The following is a 24,869-nucleotide window of genomic DNA, read 5'->3' as shown; positions in this document are numbered from 1 at the left end:
AGTGTTGGGCACTTAAGTGTTGGGGGGCCCCAACACCCTTCCAGCAACCCTGTTTGTTCTCTGTATTTGAGAGCCTCTTAATTTTTTTTTCTCTTAACATTTATTTATTTTTGAGACAGAGCATGAACGGGGGAGCGTCAGAGAGAGAGGGAGACACAGAATCCAAAACAGGCTCCAGGCTCTGAGCTGTCAGCACAGAGCCTGACATGGGGCTCGAACTCACGGACCGTGAGATCACGACCTGAGCCGAAGTCAGACGCTCAACCGACTGAGCCACCCAGGTGCCCCAGAGAGTCTCTTAATTTTTAATGATGTGTGTAAATACGCTTAACTATGACTTCTGTTTCAGGATAATAAAAGGGTGCTAAGGAACATTTGTGATGAAAAACAGGCATTGGGAAGGTTAAGAGCACTGGGTTGGTGAAAAGAGAAAAGCTTTGAAGAAGATTTCAGTTACGGGGCACCTGGGTGGCTTAGTCAGTTGAGTGACCAACTCTTGATTTCGGCTCGGGTCATGATCTCAGGGGTGTGAGATCGAGCTCCTGGTCGGGCTCTGTGCTGAGTGTGGAGCCTGCTTCAGATTCTCTCTCTCCTTCTCTCTCTGCCCCTCCCCTGCTTGTGCTCTCTCTAGCTCTTTCAAAAATAAATAAATAAATAAATAAAAGATTTCAGTTAAGATTCTGGCTCAAGGTGAGGAATGATTGGGATCAAATCACCTATTTCTATGAGTCTCGATTCCTTTATAAAATGCAGATAGTAATTATAACCTAATTCAGGGATGTTATGAATATGAAGTGTTAGTCTATGTAAAGTTCTTCAGCCCAGCATATAGTAAATGCTGAAAACTATTTGCTATTGTGATCTTACCAAACTGGGGATGATAATATACTTCACAAGGTTATATGAAGCAAGATGGTATATAAAGTGCCTACCTGATGTCCGGTAAATATCACGTTTCATTGAGTCCAATTTGTATTTTTTTTTTAGGTACAGCAAAAAAAAAAAAAAAAAAAAAACACTTATGGTATAGTTATAGATAGGAAGGCAGATCCCAACTTCCAGAATGTCGAATGTGAAAATTTTCACTCTAGGACCAAAATGTGTTTGTCTCTTCTTTCCTACTTAACTAGTAGACCATGCTCCCCAGAATCTGGGGTTTTCCTTTGCTAGTCTTTTTCCCTCGGGTCTCCTACTTATTTGGCTATACGGGGTTACTCATAAGCATTACAAGTTTTTTTTAAACACTATTTAACAACAAAAAGGAAAAAAAAGGAACAAACTATGGATGCACGCAATAGCCTGCATGAATCTGTAGAATATTATATTGACTGAAATAAAGCCAATTCTGAAAGGTTACATACTGTAGTTCTATTTGTGTGACAGTCTTTAAATGACAAGTTACAGAGATGGAGAACAGGTCAGTGGTTTCAAGAAGTTTAAGGAAGGAACCAGAGAGGAAAGTGGGTGTGGCTTAAAAAGGGCAACGGAAGGAATCTCTGTGGTGACGATACTCTTTTATGTCTTGACAGGATCAATGTCAATTTTCTAGTTTGGATATTGTGCTACAGTTTTGCAAGATGTTACCATTGGGAGAAAATGGGGGAACAGGTGAAGGTTCTATGAGATCTCTTTGTATTATTTTTCACATATATTTCTTGCATATGAATGCATAGGTATCAAAATTAAAAAGTTTGATTTTCAAAATCTTGCTTTAACACCGTGATACAGAGATTCAAAGGCCTAATTCTAAGTTCAATATATTTCTTTTTCTTTTTAAAAATTTTTTTCTTAATGTTTATTTATTTATTTATTTATTTTGAGAGAGAGAGAGAGAGAGAGAGAGAGAGAGAGACAGAGTGTGAGCAAGGGAGGGGCAGAGAGAGAGGGAGACACAGAATCCAAAGCAGTCTCCGGGCTCTGAGCTGTCAGCACAGAGTCTGACATGGGGCTTGAACCACAAGTTGGAGATCATGACCTGAACCGAAGTCAGACACCTAACTGACTGAGCGATTCAGGCCCCCCCCCCTTTTTTTAATGTTTATTTTTGAGAGAGAGAGCAAGCAAGTGGTGGGGGGAAGGGGTAGAGAGAGAAGGGGACAGAGGATCTGAAGCAGGCTCAGTGCTGACAACAGAGAGCCAGATGCGGGGCTCAAACTCACGAACTGTGAGATCTTGACCTTGACCTGCGCTAAAGTCAGACACTTAACCAACTGAGCCACCCAGGTGCCCCTCTAAGTTCAATATATTTCAATATTTGTTTTTATGCCTTTTAAGGTTGTAAGATGCTTTTCAAATGCATGGATGTTAGAGCAGCTATCAAGAAAAAGACAAGAGATAACAAAAGTTGGTAAGTGTGTGTGGTGAGGGTTTGTTAGGGACTGTATTGAATTGGTCAATTTGGAGAATTAACAATAGTATGTCTCCCAACCCTGAGCACAGTGTCTTTTCGTTTAGCTAGATCTTGTGTAATTTCTTTAAAAAATGTTTCATTACTATAAGGTCCTTAGTAATATCCCCTCTTTCATCATGGATTTTAATAATTTGAGACTTCTTTTTGTTGATTGGTCTAGCTAAAGATTTATCCAGTGTATTGATCTTTTCAAAGACCCCACTTTTGGCTTTGTTGATTTTTTCCTATTGTGTTTCTATTCTCTACTTATCTCTGTTCTAATCTTTAGTTCCTTCTTTCTGCCTCTGTTGGGTTTAGTTTGCTCTTCTTTTTGTTTTCTTAAAATTTTTTTTTTGCATTTGTTTTTGAGAGACAGAGACAGAGAACAAGTGGGGGAGGGGCAGAGACAGACGGAGACAGAATTCAAAGCAGGCTCCAGGCTCCAAGCTGACAGCACAGAGCCCGATGCAGGGCTCCAACTCACAAACTGTGAGACGAAGTCGGATGCTTAACTGGCTAAGCCACCCAGGCGCCCCTTCTTTTTCTGTTTTAAGGTGAAAGTTTTGGTCATCAACTTGTGATCTTTTGTCTTTAAAAAAATTTTTTTTTTTTTTTTTTAGTTTTGTGTCACTTTAATACTACCGTGATTCCCCTTTATTTCCTCCACCTTAGTGTGAATTAAACTGCTCAGCATTGTTATTATATGAGATAAATGAATATAAAAACAAAACAAAAACTTCTTCCTAGTTACCTAAGGGCTTCAGGCTCATATTTAGGTCCACTAGCATTTGGTGATGTGTATGTATGCCCTTAGAATGAAGGGCATGGTGATCTGACCAGGCACTTCATGTAAACAGACACTAATGAAGCCTGGGAAGAAACTCAAAACTTGAAATAAGAAGTGTCAGTTTTCTCTGAAAACAAATTTATGTAACGTGAAAGGTGGTAGAAAGGTCAAATAGAATGAAGGTGGGGACAGAAAACTTTCCCACGAAATAACCTCCTAGATCTCATCAAATGCTCGGGACACTATTTCTTGTCTCACTTAGTGACTATAGTTAGTAGATTGCTGGTATATTACTTGGATAAGCAAACAAATATACTTTCAGAAAAAATAATAGCGAAGCAGAAATCAAACATTCAAGACAAGTTTTTGATTATTCTCTTTATTTCACTTAGGACACTCAGTGGATATTAACTGGGTTACTTAAAAGTCATTTCAATTAGGTGTCTCTTTAGTCCTTCTTCAATTATTTCGAGTGTTCTAGTCTCAAATACATTCCTTTCTTCTACAAATTTCTGAAAGAGATGAATACCTCCACCTACACCAAAATAATGTGCTTTGCTGGCCAAAAGCACCCGTCCGTTTTTATCTAATAATCTGAGGAATGTCTGGTGCAAAGAACCATAGTAATCTGGGTTGTAAATGGTTTCTGAGGTAAGAATGAGATCATATTTTTCAAAGAATTCTTCACTACTTAGTACAAGCTTACAAAACTCAGACCACTCCCCTGAAAAGAACCGGCATTTACATAATTCTTGTGCTACTTTGGATTTCTTGCATCTTTTCACATCTGGTTCGCCGACATCATTTCCTTCTTCTTCCAAAGTAGAGTTAGCCACTACATTAGGTAAGGTTACTTCATCAATCACCATACTGTTGTAATCTTGAAAATGAATTTCTTTGGCCCCTCCCTTGAATGCACTTATACCCAGCAACCCTGCTCCACAGCCAAGATCCAACACTTTTTTCCCAGCAAATTTCACTTGGGCCTTTTTGCAATAAGCCAGCAGGTCAAAGGTACATTCCCAGATTTTTAAGCCTCCTTCATAAACACCTGTAATCAGATCAGAGTGAGAAGAACAACTTTGTGAAACTATGTTTTCTCCAGGGCAGTTCTCTCTCAACAAGACGGTTTTCACTACCGATACATTAACATGGGGGAGACCTGGTAACCTTTCTATGACTTTATTTTCTAACACTTTCTTGAAATCTTCGGGCATAGCATGCTCTTTGGCAACTCTCATGCAGGGATGTTTTTCACATGGTTCTAAGTTACTTGAACTGTTAGCTGCGCTGAGTGAGTTCTCTGTGTCTTGAGAGGGAGCTGCATTTCCCACTGGCTTATGTTCCAACACATGATCCTGAGGCAAGTCAAACTGTTCGGTATAACATTTTTTGTCCCTATCTTTTTTACTTTCTGAGACTGAAGACTCTTTGGAGGAATCCAGGGCCAAAACTCCATGTCCAACGGGTGTTAATTCATTTTCCAGATTGTTTTCTATAGTGAAATTAAATTGAAAAGTCATTCTCTCACTAAATGTACACAATCCTTAAATTCAAAGGAAGATTCTTCAGCTTCTGGATAGAACTGATGACACATACATAAACCTGCCTCAATTATTCAATTAGTTTTGCTGTGGGTTAAGTTTTCTTTAGCTGCTTATACACAGTTACAAATATTTAGAGATGTTTCCAAATGACTTCTTAGAGATCTCTGCTCTTCTTTTGAATTAGGTCTGCAGAAAAAAAAGAAAATTAAAAAGTAAAATGAGGAGTGCCTGGCTGGCTCAGTCCATAGAGCACGTGACTCTTGACATTGGGGTCTTGGGTTCAAGCCACACATAGAGCTTGCTCACTTTAAAATGAACAAACAAAAAGACTAAGAAAAGGTAAAATGCCATATTTCGCTAAAATTTAACATTAAACAGCCCCTCTTTCCACCATACAGCTGCTTTTGCTGTAAAAGCTGCGAATGGTGAGGGAGATAAAATGATTTGGAAACACAGGGGTGCCCGGATGGCTCAGTGGTTAAGCATCCAACTTCAGCTCAGGTCATGATTTCACCATGCCTGACATCGAGCCCGGTGTGAGGCTCTGTGCTGACAGCTGGGAGCCTGAAGCCTACTTCGGATTCTGTGTCTCCCTCTCTCTCTGCCCCTCCCCGGCTCGCATGCTGTCCCTCTCATGAATGAATGAATGAATGAATGAATGAATGAATGAATACATAAATATTTAAAAAGGTTTGAAAACACAGACACAAACCCTTCAGGGTCCAAAAAATGGAGAAGAGAATACACTGTAAAAACTAAAGGACAACAGATCAACAACTAGGGGGGGAAAAAAAAGTCCAAAATTCTCGGGCAGGAAATGACACGCCTGATTGAGTCTTCCACTTAATCATGACCTTGCCCAAACATGTTTACCTCCTAAGCCGCCAGAATCTCTTCACTTCAGTCTGTAACTGTTTCAAGTAACAGGTCTTCAAGATTTGATTTTGGCAAATGAGCATCTCTTATAAGAACACGCACAGGGAGGCTCTGGTGTGTGTCAATTCCCCCAAATGACCCCCGCCTACAAACATTTAGCAAGGACCAGCAGCCCTGGGTGTACGGGAGTAGGAGAATTTTGGAGTAGTTAGTAAAGATTCGTTTGGTGGTAGAGAAACACAAAGTAAGGGCACTGACCGGAGAGGCCCCTCGAAAGTGGAAGCAACGTACTGAGCCCCCTCACGGTATCTACCGCGCTGGGTACTTTATACACCCTCCGCTTCAATTTGGACAACTCTGGCAGGCGGGGTCTCTGTCCCCCTTAACACAAGATGTACAAAGTCGGGCTGCCCCGCGAAGCGGGTAAAAAGGTGGCTGTTTCAACCCCACCGCGCCCTGGGGCTTGGATTCATTTCAGGGCCCACGGCCACCCCGGCCGCAGGTGCGCTGTCTCCACGCCCCCGGGGGACAGACGCGCGCAAATCTGGGGGCTTCCGCCCTCACCTCCCCAAAGCGCCTCAGTGCAACGTTTCCGGCATCGCAGCTCTGAGAACGCTCGCCGCCCAGGAAGGGCCCAGCTCGCGGCGCAGACCCTCGGGACCGAGAGCGGACACCTGTGAGTCGAGTCCTCCGCGGGCCAGACAAACCCGGCTCTGTTCCCGGCCGGGCGCGGCCCGAGCTCACCGCGGAACGGTAGCAACCCGCCTCCTCTCTATGGTCCTGGTGCCGGCGGAGAGCTCGCAAGGCCCGCCGGGACGGCGGCGGTTTCCGGTCTTGGCGTTGGCGGGACGGGTTTGAAGGCGTGTTCCTGGGCGAAAGATGTCGCAGGAACGCGCGGTCGCGGCGAGCGCCGTCCGGCTGGAAGAGTTAAGTAGCTGGTCGCAGGAGCTATGCCGCCGGGAACTGCCGTCTGTCCTGCCCCGGCTCCTTATATCCTTTGTCACCTCCACCTGGAATGGGATGTGGGGCAGCCCTTCCAGCCTTTCTCCGGCCTCGTCACGTTCGCCGCCGGGCCGTGTTGTGTTCCTGCGGCCTGAACCCTCTCCTCGTCGATTGGAGAGATGAGTGAAGGAGGGGGAGCCCAGGGGACCGGGGCTGCCCAGGCCGAAGGCACGCCTCCCTCCGGCACTGGAAGGGCTCGCAGTGGACCCGATGATTTTGGCAGTGGATGTGGCGGGTTTTTTTCCGGGCGTTTGTGCCTTTGGGTTTTTCTGTGCTCGTCACGTGTAATTAAATGTAAATACCTTTCCTTGGGGTAACGGGGGGCGGGGTAGGGCGAGTGCTCAGACCTGAGCTGTAAGGTGAGCGCTGACTCCCTAAGAGGTAGATACTCTGACCTCCCGTCTCGAATGGATGGGGCATCGGAATACCTTTCCCAGTATTAGGAGAATTAAAAGATGTCGTTCTGCCATGGTGCAGAGTTCCAGTCACTAAAAATGTTACTCTTCTTCTCAGAACTCTGTTCCATTATTGCTGGTTAGGAGTTGCTTCCTTTTGTAATTGGCTTTCATCTGCCGGGTTCGAATTAGTTAATGCCTCCCTTGCGCAGGTGCATACTGTTTTGTAGTCGTCCTGCGGTTGTAAATGGCGCCTGGAATCCTATCCCTCCGTGTTGAAAGGTAATTTTTTTTTTTTTTAACATCTTTGAGCTCACCTTCAACATAAAGCCACACTGAAAAGAAAAAAAGGGGCTTCACTTTAGAGAGTCTCAAATAATTTTTTTACAACTAAAGCCAAATGTAATGTATTACCGTTACGCAGAAGTCATTCACACAGGCAGTGGCAAAATCCCACTTAGGTGCCAGAGATCTTTCTTAGTCATTGTGCATTGCCATCCTCAAGGATGTTGACTTGGGAAATATAGCCATCCTCCCACCCCAGAACATCTGGGCACATAACACATACCCCGCCAGGGTGTTATGCTTTGGGGGAACAAAGATAAGGAACACGGCTCCTCTTTTCCCCCTCAGGTTTATGGATGACATCAGTAATTGAAAGTCAACATTCCCACTTGGTTTTGCCTCTCAAACTTAATGTTCAAAAGAACCTAAACCTGTTTGTTCTTCCCCCAGTTTTCAACACTTCTTTTTTTTTTTTATTAAATTTTTTTTTAATGTTTGTTTATTTTTGAGACAGAGAGAGACATAGCATGAATGGGGAGGGTCAGAGAGAGAGGGAGACACAGAATCTGAAGCAGGCTCCGGGCTCCGAGCTGTCAGCACAGAGCCTGATGCAGGGCTTGAACTCATGGACCGTGAGATCATGACCTGAGCCGAAGTCGGATGCTCAACCGACTGAGCCACCCAGGCGCCCCAGTTTTTAACACTTTTCAACAAATGAAAGTTAAGTTTTTAATCTATAGTCCCATCACCCAAACCTAATTATTTTCATGTTTTGCGTTTGACATTTATTTTCCAGTCTTTACTTGCATGTCCAGGTAAGCATAACTTATGTTTAATTTTGGAAGAGGCTAGAACCTTTTGGACCTTTGCTGAAATTTTTCCATAAAACAAATCCAACCCTACCAAACTAAAATGAGTTAGGGGGTGCCTGGGTGGCTCAGTCGGTGGAGCATCCGACTCTTGGTTCCAGCTGGGGTCATGATCTTATGGTTTCTGCATTTGAACCCCACCTCTGGCTCTGCGCTCACAGTGCCTGCTTGGATTCTCTGTCTCCCTCTCTCTCTGTCCCTCTCCTGCTCGCTCTGTATCACTCAAAGCAAACGTTGAAGCAAGAAAGATTTAAAATGAGTTATGCCTCATTTTGATTGCTGCGGTAAAATCCATATATGCAAAGTAAGGTGTCAGAAGAATCCATTCTTGTATTAGTGTGATGGGATTATACTTTATTCATTTTTCTTGCTGACATATTCTTTAATTATTATTACGCAGTAAAACATTTCTAACAATTCTTGATGGTATATAAGTGTACAGTTCATAATGCGATTATTGTTAACTTTTGTAATGAACATAGAGTAATTTTTGGTCACTTATTTGTAAGCATCTGCTGTGTGCAAAAGAATCTCAGACTGATCAGGTTGGTAAGATAGGTCCACAAGTAATATGAAAAGAAGGTAGAACGTGTTGAGTGGCTTTAGACAGGTGCAAATAAAGTACTGGAGAGGTGCTCAGGAGAAGAAATTTCTTTCCTGTGTTAGAAACCAGAAGCCTATGGATTAGTATAGTATTGTTCCTCATCTGTCAAAGGTATGTCTATTACACGTAGTTGGAAAAGACAGTTTTATCCCTGAGCAATTTTGAAAATATTTCCTTGGGTATATTCATTATATTGTAGTTTATTTACCTAATAACATTACATTTTTAAAAGCAAAATTAGGGGCACCTGGGTGGCTCAGTCGGTTGAGCGCCCGACTTCGGCTCAGGTCACGATCTCGCGGTCCGTGAGTTCGAGCCCCGCGTCGGGCTCTGTGCTGACTGCTCAGAGCCTGGAGCCTGTTTCAGATTCTGTGTCTCCTCTCTCTGACCCTCCCCTGTTCATGCTCTGTCTCTCTCTGTCTCAAAAATAAAATAAAAACGTTAAAAAAAAATTTTAAAAAAAGGCAAAATTAAGCCAGTCTAATTTCAGTTTGAGTCTAATTTCAATTTCTTACTGATCATTGCTTAAACTTCAAGAAGGCTACTTTTTAGATTGATTCTTAGTAGTGAATATTCTATTACTGTGATACTCGTATCTTCCTTAATTTTTTTACTCTATGTATCAGCATTCTGACAATTGGATCGAGCATATTCGTAAGTAAAATTATCTTAATTGTTTGATTTACCTTGATGTCATTAAGGTCTGCGTCATATGTATCTCAATAACAGTTTTATATTCCCTTCAAATGTCTTCTTCTTGTAGTGCTCCAGCCTCTGTAAATTTCAGTTACTTAAAATGACCAATTCCTTCAAATTATTTAAATTCTATTTTGGGTGGATACCAAATCTATTGATAATGCACATGTAAGAAGCACGTTGTAAATTTTAAATGTTAGTTGTGACACCGTTCAGACTTATATAAAACATAATTTGCGGTCTGCTTTCAGGGTGACTTTCTCATCTTCATCTCTGTTCTTAATCTTAGTTGGCTTATTTACTTATTTAGCTGGGAGAAGGGATGAATTAAAGTCTAGACTCCACAGTTTACTCATTTATTTTGAGTTACCTTATTTACATTTCACTTGGTTGTGGAATATTTATAATTTTCAATCTATGTAGCCTGTTGGGTTTAATTTTTTAAAGTAATAATTACTTTTTATCCTGAGCATAAGAGTTATTCATTGTAGAAAATTTGAAACATGCATAAAAACAGAAAAGATAATGGAACACCCATTAATTTGAAGTGGTCAATAAGATTTTGGTATAGAACGTTCTCATCTTGGTTCTGTATATTCTTCCCAGGCTATCTATTATTCATGTTTATATGTATTAAGATTGGGATTATACTATTTTGGAAACTTCACTTAACCTTAAAGTATTGTGAATTTTTTTTTTTTATGGTTTCAGATGATCTCTAATAATAATTTTATTTATTTATTTTTAATAATTTAAAGATACCAAATCCTATTCAATAGATGTATGCACATCCATTAAGTGGTCCTCAGTGGCTGGACATACAGGGTTGTTTTTTTTGTTTTTTGGGGTTTTTGTTTTTGTGTTATTATTTCAGCTACTTAATAGTTTCTCTACATAGAATGTGGCATTTTGAAACTGTACAGAGTTCTGGATTAGTAGTACTTACAGATTCTTGGATTTGGGGAAGGAGCAGTGATCTTTGTTGGCTGACACAACTTAATTTTCTTACGAAATATGTTGCTATTTCACTTTATAGAAATTCTAAAAATTATCGTGGAAATGTTTTTACCTCATATGAACCACCTGACATTGGAACAGACTTTCTTCTCACAAGTGTTGCCAAAGGTATAGTACTATTATTATTTTAATCAATGTACATGTTATAAAGGCTGTTTATATCTAGCCTCAATTTTAGATAATTTATTCTTAACTGTGGCTCCATTTTTCCAAATGTATCACACATATTTGAAATACAAATAAGGTAGTAAGAAATAGATCTCATGTGAGAACATGGTGTTAGGGTGATCATTAGGTGATTAAAAACTTCTATTTTCAAATAGTATAGATCTTTCATTAATTGAATTTATATTATTTGTAGCTACTTTAAACACTCTTGTATTTTAAAGCTATTCAGTGAGGCCTTCCCCTGAGTATTCCTGGAAATGGCGTACTCAATTTATGAAAACAACGAGCAGAATATATCTGAGGAGGCATTAGAGGGAGAAACTGTGGTGCTCACGTTGGTTCCAGTTAATGAGGAACAAGGAAGAACATCAAATGGAGCCAAGTGTTTCTTCCACCTCAGAAGTTGGCATGGAGGTGCCTGGGACAAACGATAAAGTTTGTCATCCTCAAATGAGTGAACAATTCAAGTCTTATCCAAAACATAGCTGTTATAATACACCGATCCTTCCCTTGCCAACCAGTTTGCCTCCGGTTAATAAAGTATGTTGGGACACATTGCGGAGCTGGTGCCAGCAATTTAACTTGAGGACCGATGGCCGGAAAATGGATGTTGATCTGAGGCTCCAGAAACACGCTTACTCTGAAATAAACGAGAATATTCCTAAAATATCACGAGGCCAGATTGCAGTTGTGTTCGACAGAATGCAAGATAGCCTACATTGCCTGCATGTACCTTGGTTTGTTTATTCATTCACATATTAAAAGTCATCTTGGGTGCTTCCAACTTTGGGCAATTATGAATGAAGCTGCTTTATTGTGTGCAGGTCAAAATAAAAAAATAAAGCTATTCTGTGAAAATTTGGGGATGAATGATGAAGTTAGCTAAGTATCTTCTCTGTGGAGTTTATTAATAATTGTTAAATTTTATTGCCTAGAAAAATGGAGCCAAATTTTATTCAGGAAGGCTTAGAATAACCAAGAGAAAACACTAAGTTCACCATCTACATTATTACCTTTTAGATACAGATATAGTTATAGATACAGATATAGTGTACTTTTTCTTTGAAAAGCACAGGCAATTTTCTTTTTTTTTAACTTAGGAAATTAAAGGTATTTTGGTTCCAAAATTAAACATTTTTTGAATGGTACCTTATCTCTTATTAGAATGGTTTTCTAAATTTACCTTTGAAGCAGATAATCATCAATATTCCTGTTACTCATATTCACTTGATTGTTCTCTATCTAAAAGTTTCTTAGAATTTGTTCTTGGCCACCAGAAAAAGATCCAGCTGTTATATAGATTAAAATAAGGATGTTGAGTGTTAACTTGCCTTTGGGAAATAACATCCTCTTTAATTACACTCTGTTGTTATTCTTGCAATGTTTAGACCATTTAAATTGTTCAGAAAAATCTGAGTATTAAGATCGTAGGATAGCTAACTTCTCACAGACCAAAAAACTTAGTTCTGAGGTCACGTACTGTAGCCCTAACCCAGGAATGGTATTTTGAGTTGCTCAAAAGGAGGAACTGCTTAGAATACAAGTGAATAAGTAGTTCACCAATTCATCATCACTAGCAGAAAATACTCTTGTAAATACCCATATGAGTGTTGATTGGTTAAGACCATCAACTTTTACTGTGTAGAGGAGCACTTACCTTTAATGGATTTTATTAAATAGATTCAAACCACAGAAATGTAAAACAAATAAATTTCTGTCTGAGGCTTTTTTAGAGAGATAATATCATATGAATACTTTATATATATAAAAACATATATTTTTACTTTAATAAGTGCAGTTGTTAAGCTAGATAATATCCCATGGCTGTTAGTAATGAAAAATTGCCTGTCATTTTTTTCACTTTAAAAATATGTCTTTCCCTTTCTTGTGCTTTCTGTTACTCCTATTTATAATGTGCTTTGTTTTCACAGACTGTGAAATTATTTGATGACATGATGTACGAGTTAACCAGTCAAGCCAGAGGACTGTCAAGCCATAATTTAGAAATCCAGACCACTCTAAGGAATATTTTACAAGTATGTCAAATATATTAGAAAGGGTATAGAGGAGGAGCTTAAACAGTGTAAGAATTTTTGTACTGATATTAATTAAGTGATATATCCTTTGTGTAGTGGTCCAGTGCTGGAATTAAACTTATAGAATTAAAGATACGAATGCAAAAAAATAAATCTTGAATTTTTTAATACAGTTTCATGCTGAGTATAAGACAGCAAATAATCAAGATAGCATGCCCTACCTGTAATTTCCAAGTGTATATGGAGAACACCTACCTTATGCTTTGATGTGTGGGTTAGTATTCCAACTTTTGTTTTTTAACCAAATGGCTAGCTAGTTGTCCCGATAACGTAGTTCTGATAGATTGAAGTTCAATGAAAGAAGGAACAGAGTGTCCATTGTGTTCACTGCTGTATCCCTAGTACCCAGCGTATCATCTGATACCTTTGTATGTTTGTGCACAAAAACATAACTGAATGAAACCTCTTCCCTTATTTCCAGACAATGGTGCAGCTCTTAGCAGCTCTTACAGGATGTGTTCAGCATATCTGTGCCACACAGGAGTCCATCATTCTAGAAAATATTCATAGTCTTCCTTCCACAGTCCTACATGTAATCAAAAGTACATTTGTACATTGTAAGGTGAGTAATGAGTGTAAGTGTACTTTAAATGGCCTAGAATCCGCAGGCAAAAGGGCTGAAGAAAATAGTGTTTGTACGTAAGATTTTACATATTAGCCTATATTATTGGAATAAACTTTTCCATAGAACAAAGAACCACGAACAGGCATACTTTGTTTTATTGCACGTTGCAAATAGTGCGCATTTTTGCAAATTGGAGGTTTGTGACAACCCTATGTTTAGCCAGTTTGTTGGTGCCATTTTTCCAACATTTGCTTGTTTCGTGTCTCTGTGTCACATTCTGGTAATTTTTCCAATATTTCAAACATTTTCATTATTATATTTGTTATGGTAATCTCTGATTAGTGATTATAACTTGCTGAAAGCTCTGATGATGGTTAGCATTTTTTAGCCATAAATAATTTTTGATTAAGGTACATACATTGTTTTTTTGGACATAATGCTATTTCACACTTAATAGACTACAGTGTAGTGTAAACATAATTTTTATATCCACTGGGAAACCAAAAACTTTATTTAACTCATTTTATTGCAGTAGTTTGGAACTGAACCTGCAATATTTCTGAACTATGCCCGTATGTAAATATTTGCTTCAAAATAAGTGGTTACAAGGAAGTGATTAAAAATGGGCTTTTGCGGTTTTATGTTTGTTGTTTTATTCTATTTCCTTACTATAAAGAAAGAAGAGAGATGGATTTGTGTTGAATCACAGGAATCCTGAAATTGTTCTGTCATGGCATTGGTGGATGAGATGAATTCCTTAATGATTGGGTGCCTCTGAAAGGACACCAGCCCTTTTTTAGTCCATCTCTACATTCCTGAGGCAGCTTTAAAGGACCAAAGCTGGCCTACAATTTGTGGGTCTCAGGCAGTTTTGATACTGGTATGGTTCGGTGAATAAAAATCGCTAGTTTAACACTTCTCTTTGGTGACAGGGCTAAAAGTCTGCACCTGATCGAATGTTGTGTATCTCCCTTTTAGTTTTTTTTATATTTGCAAGGTCTCAGAAGTCAGAAATCCTATTTTAGGGGCACCTGGGTGGTTCAGTTGGTTAAGCGTCCGACTTCAGCTCAGGTCATGATCTCGCGATCCATGAGTTGGAGCCCTGCGTTAGACTCTGTGCTGACAGCTCAGAGCCTGGAGCCTGCTTCGGATTCTGTGTCTCCCTCTCTCTCTGCCCCTCCCTCGCTCACACTCTCTCAAAAATGAATAAGTGTTTTAAAAAAAACCTATTTTATATGTGCCTGCATCTCTTGAAGTACACTGTTCATAGTGAATGGTCATTTGTTTAATGAATAAATACGTGGTTCAGTAAAAAGCACTAAAGTTATGAGCTCTGATAGAATGAGTTAAAGTAAATTTGGCTCTTGAGCTTTTCATGATTTGCTGTTTCTTTTATTTTTATTTGTGATCAGGATAGCGAATCTGTCTATTCTGGGCATTTACACCTAGTTTCAGACCTTCTCCAGGCTCTTTTCAAGGAGGCCTATTCTCTTCAAAAGCAGCTAATGGAACTACTGGATATGGTTTGCATGGACCCTTTATTAGATGACAATGATGATATTTTGAATATGGTGATAGGTAAGTGAAGAAAACTTCCTACTTAGTATATGACATATATTGACTAAACTGCATATCCATTCAGTTACCGAACCGAATGGTACTGAAACGTTGTTTCGAATGATTCATGGTATCTTATTATGTATAAAAAAAATTAAACACTACCTGATAAGTTTTTAGTCTTCTAACTTTTAGAACTTATAAAATTGCTATGTGATGCCTTAACATAGATTTGTGTATTGTCAGTGTTCGCCATACATGATTTTTCCAAGAAAGTTGTGCAGCTGTATACCTTGTAAAATAATTTAGATTTTGAGGCAGTAGTTCTTAGAGTGTTTAAAGCATTAGCTCAGTAGGAAATGAAGTTTGCATTTCTTCCCAGAACACATCTAGTTACATATATATGTACATGTTTCTAAATGTGTATGTATGCACGTTCATTTATTATACGTAAAATAATAATCTGTTTTACATGTTTCATTTTTAAAGAATTGCTGATTGCTACCTCATAATTCTACCATCCAGAGTTTGAAAAACAGTAGTATCAGGGCAAAAATTGCATACATAGCTTCAGCATAAAGAGATAAGTTGGTTTTGTGCAGTATGTCAGGAGTACCTCTTGGTCTGTAACAGACCACCCCAAAATCTAGTGGATTAAAACAACTACTGCTGTATTTATTCACGGTTCTGTGAGTCAGCAGTTTAGGCTGGGTTCAGCTTGGACAGCTTTCTCTGCTCCACATGGTGCACCTGTCTCACTTGTGTTTTTGTGGTCAGTGACCTCACGCGTATCTGGCTTTTGGCAGAGGCAGAAGCACTGAGCCAGCCCTGTGTGGCACATCGTCCAGGAGACCAGCCCAGGCTCGGTCATCAAGAGAGAATAAGCCCCAGTGTGCAAGCACTTTTTAAGTCTTTGCTGTCCTTATGGTTATTGTCCTGTTGAACAAAGCAAGTCATGTGGCTAAGCCCCAGATCAGTGTAGAAGGAAACTGCCCAAGAGTGTGGACACAGAAGGGGAAGTCACTGGCCATTTTTACAAATAAAATGGAAGAGTAGAAGCTTTCCTTAAACACTGTGCAGATTTACTTTCATTCTTCCCTGTTGGGAGTTCTTTCCTTTGCAGCTTATTTTGTCATTTTGGATTAGAATATCTATAGAATATTTCAGTCATAACAGGGCACAACTTTTATTCCACCGAACATTTTAGTTTTATTTAGATCATTTAGTTTTATTTAGGTAGTTGTAAATGTCAGAAATTAATTTTCTGTATTTATAAAAACAAATCAAAAGTGTGATACTTTTTAATAATTATTCTGAATCAGTTTTTTTTCTAATTGCATTACCTAATTTAACAGATGTCAAAATTCTTCAGTAGATATGTTTAAATATAGGGCAAACTCACCCCATATGACATTTGAATGTCCTAAGAGTTCTGTTATCTTTTTTTTTTGTAGTTATTCATTCATTGTTGGATATCTGCTCTGTTATTTCCAGCATGGACCATGCATTTCATGCTAATACTTGGAAATTTATAATTAAGTAAGTTGTTTTTCTTTGCTTTTGCTTTTTGTAATGTATTTTCTATATTCCAATTCTTAATTATTTGTAAGTTTTTGTAGGTTGCATTTTAAAACATTTTTGTATGGGTATGTATAAATAATGTTTACTGACGCTGCTGTCTGGTAATTCACATATTGTGCATGTAGCTCCCAGACCGAATTGGACTTCTCCACTGTGCTACTTCTAAAATTAAAAAAATATTTAGACTTTGTTACTAGTACTTCCGAAATTATGGGCCATGGGCCTTAACCACTTGACTACTGCTACTGTAATTTAACCCATCAAGTGTTTTGTTTCCAGGCTTAGATAAATAGTCATAATTAGAGCTAAATATAATCCCTTTGTTATATGCCTTTGAGTTGTTGAAGTTTAATTTCACTTATAAAGTAATTTTAGCTAGAGTGTTACGAAGGGTTACCAGGGAGAGTACCCATCAGATTCTTGGGGGTGGGAAGAGGTAGACTTGAGATGTAAAATGGCTAAGAATCTCTACTTTATACACACGCATAAAACATTAAAGGCCAGTGTAGTATTTTTAGGTCTTAGATACTTCTCTTGCACCACCAGGAGGTTACTAATTTGCCAACAAGTAAAGGTGCAGTGGTTGAAAGTGTCAACCCAGAGCCCATACTGCATGTGTTTGAGTCCATTCTGAAATCACTTCCTGTTCCTGAGCACTCGGACAAGATGGTTAACTTCTCTGAGCCTTAGTTTGCTTATATGAAAATGGGAGTAATAACAATAGCACCTTCTTGGTGGGTTTATAGTGAGAGTTAATTTGAGTGTATCGATATGAAATGCTTACAGCTCTGCATGGCACGTAGCAAGTGCCTAATGAAATACCACATTATCTTCATTATCAAATATTTTCTACTCCTGGACCCTTCCAGTTAATTTGCTAGCCAGTGTTCAGTCTGATCTTTTGAAAATGTAAATTAGATCATGTCACTCTACTGCTTAAAATCCATCCCAGTTTACTAAGAGATACAACTTCATCCTCTCCAGCCTCTGCCTTCTTCACCAGCTCATCTCTGCTGCTCTCTCCCTGTCTTACTTCCTCAAACATACCAACCTCTCCAATCCTGGGGCCTCCTCATGCTCTTTCCCTCTGCCTGGGATGTTCCTCTCCCATAGTCCACACCTAGCTGACTCCTGCTTATCTTTTCAGTTCGCAGCTTCAGCGTTACATCCTCAAGATAACTTTGATATTCTCACCCTGAGAATAAGTTATTTCAGGTCTCTCTATTGTAGCACCCTGGACTTTTCTATCTCAGCATTTATCACAACTGTAATTATTCTTAAAATTATGTGATGTTCTCTCTTGTGCTAGACCAGAAGTTCCATGCAGGCAGGGCAGAGATTGTGTTTTCATTCACTTCTCCATCCCCAGGGCCTAGCAGAATATCTGGAGCATTAAATTCAATTAACATTTTATAAGAAGCAATAAAAAAATAGCCCCTTACTAAGCTAACATGACACCTTCAGAAGTAGCATCAGCATATCTTAATTATGCCATGTCTAATGTATATATGATCCATTGTGATTTTTACATGTTACTTCAAGGCCTAGTTCTTTTTTTTTTTTTTTTAATTTTTTCACGTTTATTATTGAAAGACAGAGAGCATGAGCATGGGAGGGGCAGAGAGAGGGGGAGACCCACAATCCGAAGCAGGCTCCAGGCTCCGAGCTGTCAGCACAGAGTCCAACGCGGGGCTCGAACTCACAAACCGTGAGATCATGACCTGAGCTGAAGTCGGACGCTCAACCAACTGAGCCACCCAGGTGCCCCTCAAGTCCTGTTTCTATGGTCCTATGTTACTTGATGTATTACTTGTGATTGTTTCTCTTTATTCATTTAGGCAGAGCCTTAAGCACCAGTCGGTTATAAAGAGTCAGCTGAAACACAAAGATATAATTACCCGCTTGTGTGAAGACCTTCTTTTCTCCTTCCATTCATGCTTACAGTTAGCTGAGCAGATGACGCAGTCAGATGCACAGGTAAAATAGAGTCTAAACAGCACGTTGAACAGTCGTTCTTTTTTACTTTGGCAGTTAACTAAATCTCATTTGAATCTATGGATCGGTTTACCTTAAAGGATCTTCACTTATTTTGTTTTTGTTTTTTTCAATCTAGGATTATTTATAGTCCGTGATTACTTTTCACCCCAAACATTGCATTAGACTCTGCCAGCTCTTATTCCCTCTAGAGACTAGTTGTTCCCTTTATACACAATGACTGCTTGGTTGAGGCACTCCCCTCAGAATCCTTTGATTCTTTTCTACCCTCGGACAAAAATCTAACTCCTTAGTCCTGTGTTCACTTAAGGTCGTCTTGATACAGCCACAGTCAGCCTTTTTTTCACCAATCTATCGCAACCTGTAATGATGTGATATATAACTTTCCTGGGCATATGTATGTATCGGTGTTTTCAGATTGATGCGCGCTTACGTTTACTTTGATTTCAGAAAGTTACAGCGTTGAATGGACATCCCATTCATGAAACATACTGCACTCTAAAAATTTGTAATAAGCTTATTGGGAATTATAGTTCATTTTCCTAAATCGATTTATACATAGTGCCTTTTGCTCTCAGACTAGCCCTTTAAATTTTATTTAACTCCTAATGACCCGAAATTATAGGACTGATAGTGGTCAGGACCTAAGAGTTGTATGTAATAACTTCAGTGGGAAAATGAGTTAAATATTTCTTCCTTAAAGTAACCGTAACCTCCTTTCCTGCTGTAGACTTGCTAACTGATACAGGCAATTCCTTTGTACCTGTGCTCCTTCCTGCCTTGCCTTCAGGCGGGTGGGCATGTAAGGAGTCATCCCTTTCCTTAGCACTGGTTGCAATTCCTGGGGCAGAGATGATCTGGAAAGACAGACCCTCGGGGAGGATGGGAGTTTGAAACTGAGGTTGGTAAGAACGAACTGAGGAGTGGCTTTAGGAAGGGGCTGACCTTTTCCTTCTTGCTTCTCTTTCTCTTACCTGTTCTCCCCTTACATCTGTTTTCCCCTGTTGTTTTCCATCCCCACTTCTGTCCTCCTACTGCCCTTGCCAATTCCCCTCACCTTCCTGTGAGGAGGAGACATTTGGTTGGGTATCGTGTGTCAGTGGCAGGAAGGCTGTTTTCTTCTCCACCTTTATCCTCAACCCCGACCTTCTCTTTTCCCAGTTTCCTTCTTGCTTAACTTGACCCCACAGACTCTCCAGCTAGTGCTGGGAAAGTAAGATTAGACAGAGATTGCGGGACAGGAGAGAGACAGGGAGAGCCCAAGCAACAGTATAGTGGAAGAGAAAAGAAGTCCTGAGGCCTGACTAGGGTGGCTCTTTGTACACAAAGTATTTAAGTTCAGCTTGTTAGAAACGGCTTGTATATAGAAATCAAAGAATTTAAATTATTTGGAGTGCTTGGGTGGCTCAGTTGATTGGGCGTCTGACTTTGGCTCAGGTCATGATCTTAAGGTCCGTGAGTTCAAGCCCTGCGTTGGGCTCTGTGCTGACAGCTCAGAGCCTGGAGCCTGTTTCAGATTCTGTGTCTCCCTGTCTCTCTGCCCCTCCCCTGCTCACGCTCTGTTTCTGTCTCTCTCAAAAATAAATAAACATGAAAAAAAACCTTTTTTTAAAGAATTTAAATTATAAACTTTCCTAACTGCCCAAGGAAATTTTCATGTATTCCCTTGTGAAAATTTGGGACTGATAAAGTGACTAACACTACTGACTGTCCACTGCCTGAAAGGGAGCTTTGAGATGGTCTGTGTAGGTTGTCCGTTTTGAACTCATAATTCTGGTCAGCAGCGCCCTCTGCTGTTCACTATTGATACTTATTGAGGAATTGACCGATTTATATTAAAGTCCTGAAGCCGTTTTCTCACTTCGTTTTCAAAAACATCAAAATAAAACCACCAGATTTAATAGCTAATATACTACTTTTGGAAGCATACAGATGTATCAGTCCCTGTATCAGGTTCCCTGCGCTGCCATAACAAACCACAAACTGGGTGCCTTGAAACAGCAGGAATTTATTCTCCCATAGTTCTCGAGGAGAGAAGTCTGAGATATAGGAGGAGGACCATGTTCTCTCGAAGGCTCTAGGGTAGAGTCTGCTCCATCTCTTAGTTTCTGGTGTCACTGACATTCCTTGGCTCGCAGCTGTAGAACTCCATGCTCCGCCTCCCATCATCATGTGGTGTTCTCCCCCTGTGTCTTCACCTCATCTTCATGTAAGGACACCAGTCATTCAGAATTGAGGGTACACCCTACTCCAGTGTAACCTCATCCTAACGGATTATATCTGTGATGACCCTGTTTCTAAATAAAGTCACATTCTTAGGTACTGGAGATTAAGCTTCAACATATCTTTTTAGGGGACACAGTTCAACCTATAACAGTGCCTAAGATTGATATTTATTTTCTGGTAAGTCTTGAACAGGTTCAAAAAGAGAATGTCATATTAGATTTTTTAACATACAGTTTTTTTTTTTCAACTTTTTTTTTTTTTTTTTTTTTTGGGACAGAGAGAGAGCATGAATGGGGGAGGGGCAGAGAGAGAGGGAGACACAGAATCGGAAACAGGCTCCAGGCTCCGAGCCATCAGCCCAGAGCCTGACGCGGGGCTCGAACTCACGGACCGTGAGATCGTGACCTGGCTGAAGTCGGACGCTTAACCGACTGCGCCACCCAGGCGCCCCTAACATACAGTTTTTTAACCACAAATGATTTAGTTTTTCTGTAAAGATAAGGAAATTTATTTGTAAAACTCTTAAATATAAATTTAATTTCCACTGTAAATGCTACTTTTGTCTATATAATGCTTGTAAAATTTGTATTTAGAGAATAAATATACTTTTTTACATATAAATATATGGCTTACTCTAAATATGTAAATATAAAACACCTTATTTTTGTTTTATTTATTTATTTATTTTTTTTTTTTTCAACTTTTTTAAATTTATTTTTGGGACAGAGAGAGACAGAGCATGAACGGGGGAGGGGCAGAGAGAGGGAGACACAGAATCGGAAACAGGCTCCAGGCTCCGAGCCATCAGCCCAGAGCCTGACGCGGGGCTCGAACTCACGGACCGCGAGATCATGACCTGGCTGAAGTCGGACGCTTAACTGACTGCGCCACCCAGGCGCCCCAAAACACCTTATTTTTAAATGAAGTATCGTTGACTTACTGTTTAGTTTCAGATGTACAACAGTGACTTGACATTTGTGTATACATTATGAAGTGCTCAGCACAATAGAGTTACCATTTGTTGCCATGCAGCGTTATTACAATGCCATTGATTATATTTCCTATGCTGCACCTTTCATCCCTATAACTTTTCATTCCATAACTGGAAGCCTGTGCCTCCCACTGACCTTCACCCTGTTCCGTCATCCTCCTACTCCCCCTCCCCACCCCCACCTCTGGCAACCACCAGTTTGTTCTTTACACTTATGAGCCTGTTTCGGTTTTATTTTGTTTGTTTTGTTTTTTAGATTCCACATATAAGTGACATCATATGGTATTTGTCTTTCTGTGACTTCACTTAGCATAATATTCTCTAGTCCATCCATGTTGTCCCAAAGGGCAAAATTTCGTTCTTTTTTGTGGCTGAGTAATATTCTGTGGTATATATATTTATATACTACATCTTCTTTATCCATTCATCTGTAGTTGGAAACTTAGGTTCCTTCTGTATCTGGGCTATTATAAATAATACTGCTATAAACATCAGGGCGCATGTATCTTTTTGAATTAACATTTTTGTTTTCATCAAAAACCCAGACATGGGATAATTGATTGTATGGCTTCTATTTTTAATTTTTTGAAGAACCACCGTACTATTTTCCATAGTGTCTGTACTGATTTACATTCTGACCAACACACACTGTTGGTCAGTTTGTGTTCCCACCAACAGTGCATGAGGATTCCCTTTTCTCTGTATCTTCACCAGCTCTTCTTATTTCTTTTTTTTTTTTTTTTTATACTAGCGTTTCTGACAGGTGTGAGATGATATCTCATTGTGGTTTTGATTTACATTTTCCTGATGATGTGTGATGCTGAGCATCTTTTCATGTGCCTGTTGATCATCTGTACGTCTTCTTTGGAAAAGTTATCTATTCAGGTCCTCTACCCATTCTTAATCAGTTTGTTTGTTTGTTTGTTTTTTTGGTGTTGAGTTGTAGGAGTTCTTTATGTGTTTTAGATATTAACCCCTTATTGGTTATATCACTTACACTTACCTTCTCCCATTCAGTAGGTTGCCTTTCGTTTTGTTGGTAATAGATGTGTACTTTTATATCTATATGCCTATGCTTAACTTTATTGCATGCTGCATTTAGATTTTATTAGTATTTTTGTTTTATTTAAAGAAAGGATGCTCAGTATTTTGAAACACTGAAAATGATCTTCCTTGCTTATATCTTCACCCCTTTTCGTTGACAGTGGGATGCAAACTTTTGGTTTTGAACTATTCAGTAAATCGAGATGGGATAATCAGTTGTACACTCACTTTTAAAAATGTCAGAATAAAAGCTCTATATTTAACTAGTATGCTTGCTTAGTAATGAAGGAAAACTAGATCCTTCAACCAAATCTGTACAATGTCTCCTTGAATGAGAAAGAAAAATTGAAAGTAGGCAAACATAATAAGTAGTGTGTCACTGGCCATTCATTTCATAAGCATTTCCAGAGTGCTTATTCTGTATAAGTTAGATTTTCTGCCTTCAACAATTTATAGTCTAGGGCAGCAGAAAAATAAACAGATAGTTATAGAATAATTATCTTTGGAGAACTGGGTGTTGGCTTGTGGTAGTAAAGGTAGGAATCCAGTCATGAAGTCAGGGAAGATTTCTTGTGAGTGACATCTAAGGTTAACATTTCTTTTTTCTTTTTTTAATGTTTATTTATTTTGAGAGAGAGAGAGAGGGTGTGCAACTTTGGGGGAGGAGCAGAGAGAAAGGGGGAGAGAGAATCCCAAGCAGGAGTGTGGAGCATGTCACAGGGCTCCATCTCACACCCAGTCTTACAACCTTGAGAGCATGACCTGAGCCGAAATTAAGATACACTTAAGCCCTTAAGCTTAAGATTTCTCATTGAGTGTAGGGGTACTGGGTGGCTCAGTCAGTTAAATGTCTGACTTCTGCTCAGGTCATGATCTCACAGTTTGTGAGTTCGAGCCCCACATTGGATTCTGTGCTGATAGTGCAGAGCCTGCTTGGGATTCATTCTCTCTCTTTTTCTCTCTCTCCCTCCCTCCCCGTCTCTGTCTCCCTCTGCCCCTCCCCACTTTCCCTCTCTATATCTCAACTTAAATAAAACTTTAAAAAAAAGATTTATTAAGTGTGTTATAAGGTCAGTGTAGATTCATAGCTCTCTGTTAAGAAAATTCATGTTTGTTATTATCAGGAAGGTGAATTTTCATCTAACCTATTTCTGCTGAGGACTGTTTACTGTTTCCAGATATTTTTAGTAAAGGTCAAAATGAAGGGTCATATTTAATTAATGAATCATCCATTTCTGTTTTGATTGGTTTATTTAAGGTTTTGCTGTATTGGAAAGGAATCCAACGTAATCGATTAACATTAAAGTTAGTATATGCTATTTCATATGAAATTATTCTCAGAATTAAAGACAATAAGGAATCTGTTTGGCTTAAGTTTATGGTACTGATTAAAGCTTTTTGGATTATACTGTGTATTACACATTGGAGTGACAAAGCAACCCACGTTTATTGAGTTAAGTTGCCCAAAGTGTCAGGCACTGTGTAAACCTCACTTTAAACTATGGTATAAGCCACACATCGCAGCCTCATAGAGAGGTTTAATGACCTTCTCAGGGTATGTAGCAGTTGTGATAGGGCCAGGATTTCAATCCAGGCAGGATGACTCCGTAGTCTCTACCTCCCCTGCAAGCACATAGCTAACTTGGCATCGCCCACTGTTGTATCATTTTACAAATGTAATATATACTCAGAAAATCCTCACATGTTACAGAAATATTTAACATGGAAAGTGAAATCCTACTTTCATCTTCTAGAGAGAACCGTAGGTAAAGTTTTGATTTATTTTTGTGGGGTTAAGAAGCAAATATTAACATTTTATAATGCATTTTAAAATAATAATAGGATTATATACATATTGTTTTGCAACTTGAAATTTTACTTAATTACCTCAGGGCTTTGTATGTCTGTGAAGATAAATCTACCCAATTCTTTTTTTTTTTTAATGAATTCATTTTTAAGAGAGAGCAAGTGGGAGTGGAGCAGAGAGTGAGGGAGAGAGAGGACCCGATGCAGGCTCCACACTGTTAGCGTAGAGCCCTACACAGGACTCGAACTCCTGACCTGGGAGATCATCAGCTGAGCTGAAACCAAGAGTCGGCTGTTTTACTTGACTGAGCCACCCAGGCGCCCTACCCCCAATTCTTTTATTAATAGCTTTATGCAATTATTTATGAAAATA

General features: G+C 39.3%; 2 protein-coding genes across 5 annotated transcripts in view; one reads left to right on the top strand and one right to left on the bottom strand.

The window, feature by feature from the left end:
- Positions 1 to 3,534: 3,534 nt before the first annotated feature.
- Positions 3,535 to 6,397, bottom strand: METTL18 (methyltransferase 18, RPL3 N3(tau)-histidine). 3 transcript variants are annotated; one of them, XM_040451629.1, is made up of 2 exons: positions 6,164 to 6,267; positions 3,535 to 4,909 (listed from the first exon to the last, which is right to left on the bottom strand). In XM_040451629.1, the coding sequence occupies exon 2, from the start codon at positions 4,697 to 4,699 to the stop codon at positions 3,593 to 3,595; it is 1,107 nt and encodes a 368-aa protein (XP_040307563.1). In that variant the 5' UTR covers positions 4,700 to 4,909; positions 6,164 to 6,267; the 3' UTR covers positions 3,535 to 3,592. The 3 variants fall into 3 exon arrangements, with proteins under 3 accessions (XP_040307563.1, XP_040307562.1, XP_040307561.1); XM_040451628.1 differs by lacking the exon at positions 6,164 to 6,267 and adding an exon at positions 5,858 to 6,142; XM_040451627.1 differs by lacking the exon at positions 6,164 to 6,267 and adding an exon at positions 6,274 to 6,397 and having other exon boundaries at positions 3,536 to 4,909.
- A 20-nt stretch (positions 6,398 to 6,417) lies between these two features.
- FIRRM (FIGNL1 interacting regulator of recombination and mitosis) overlaps positions 6,418 to 24,869 on the top strand; it is a 45,408-nt gene continuing 26,956 nt past the window's right edge. The window contains exons 1-8 of one of the 2 annotated variants that reach the window (XM_040451598.1): positions 6,464 to 6,589; positions 9,369 to 9,408; positions 10,487 to 10,575; positions 12,567 to 12,671; positions 13,153 to 13,293; positions 14,709 to 14,874; positions 16,308 to 16,392; positions 18,273 to 18,411. In XM_040451598.1, coding sequence (XP_040307532.1) covers positions 6,479 to 6,589; positions 9,369 to 9,408; positions 10,487 to 10,575; positions 12,567 to 12,671; positions 13,153 to 13,293; positions 14,709 to 14,874; positions 16,308 to 16,392; positions 18,273 to 18,411 — 876 coding nt within the window. In that variant the 5' untranslated portion in view covers positions 6,464 to 6,478. Of the gene's footprint in view, positions 6,590 to 9,368; positions 9,409 to 10,486; positions 10,576 to 12,566; positions 12,672 to 13,152; positions 13,294 to 14,708; positions 14,875 to 16,307; positions 16,393 to 18,272; positions 18,412 to 24,869 lie in introns of those variants that run through there. The other variant, XM_040451599.1, reaches the window with a different exon arrangement.

The sequence above is a fragment of the Herpailurus yagouaroundi genome, unplaced genomic scaffold, assembly GCF_014898765.1.
Source record: "Herpailurus yagouaroundi ecotype Mexico unplaced genomic scaffold, PumYag 205, whole genome shotgun sequence".
NCBI lineage: Eukaryota > Metazoa > Chordata > Mammalia > Carnivora > Felidae > Herpailurus > Herpailurus yagouaroundi.
Note: the sequence above shows the minus strand (reverse complement) of the source record. Positions and strands in the feature narration are given on the sequence as shown.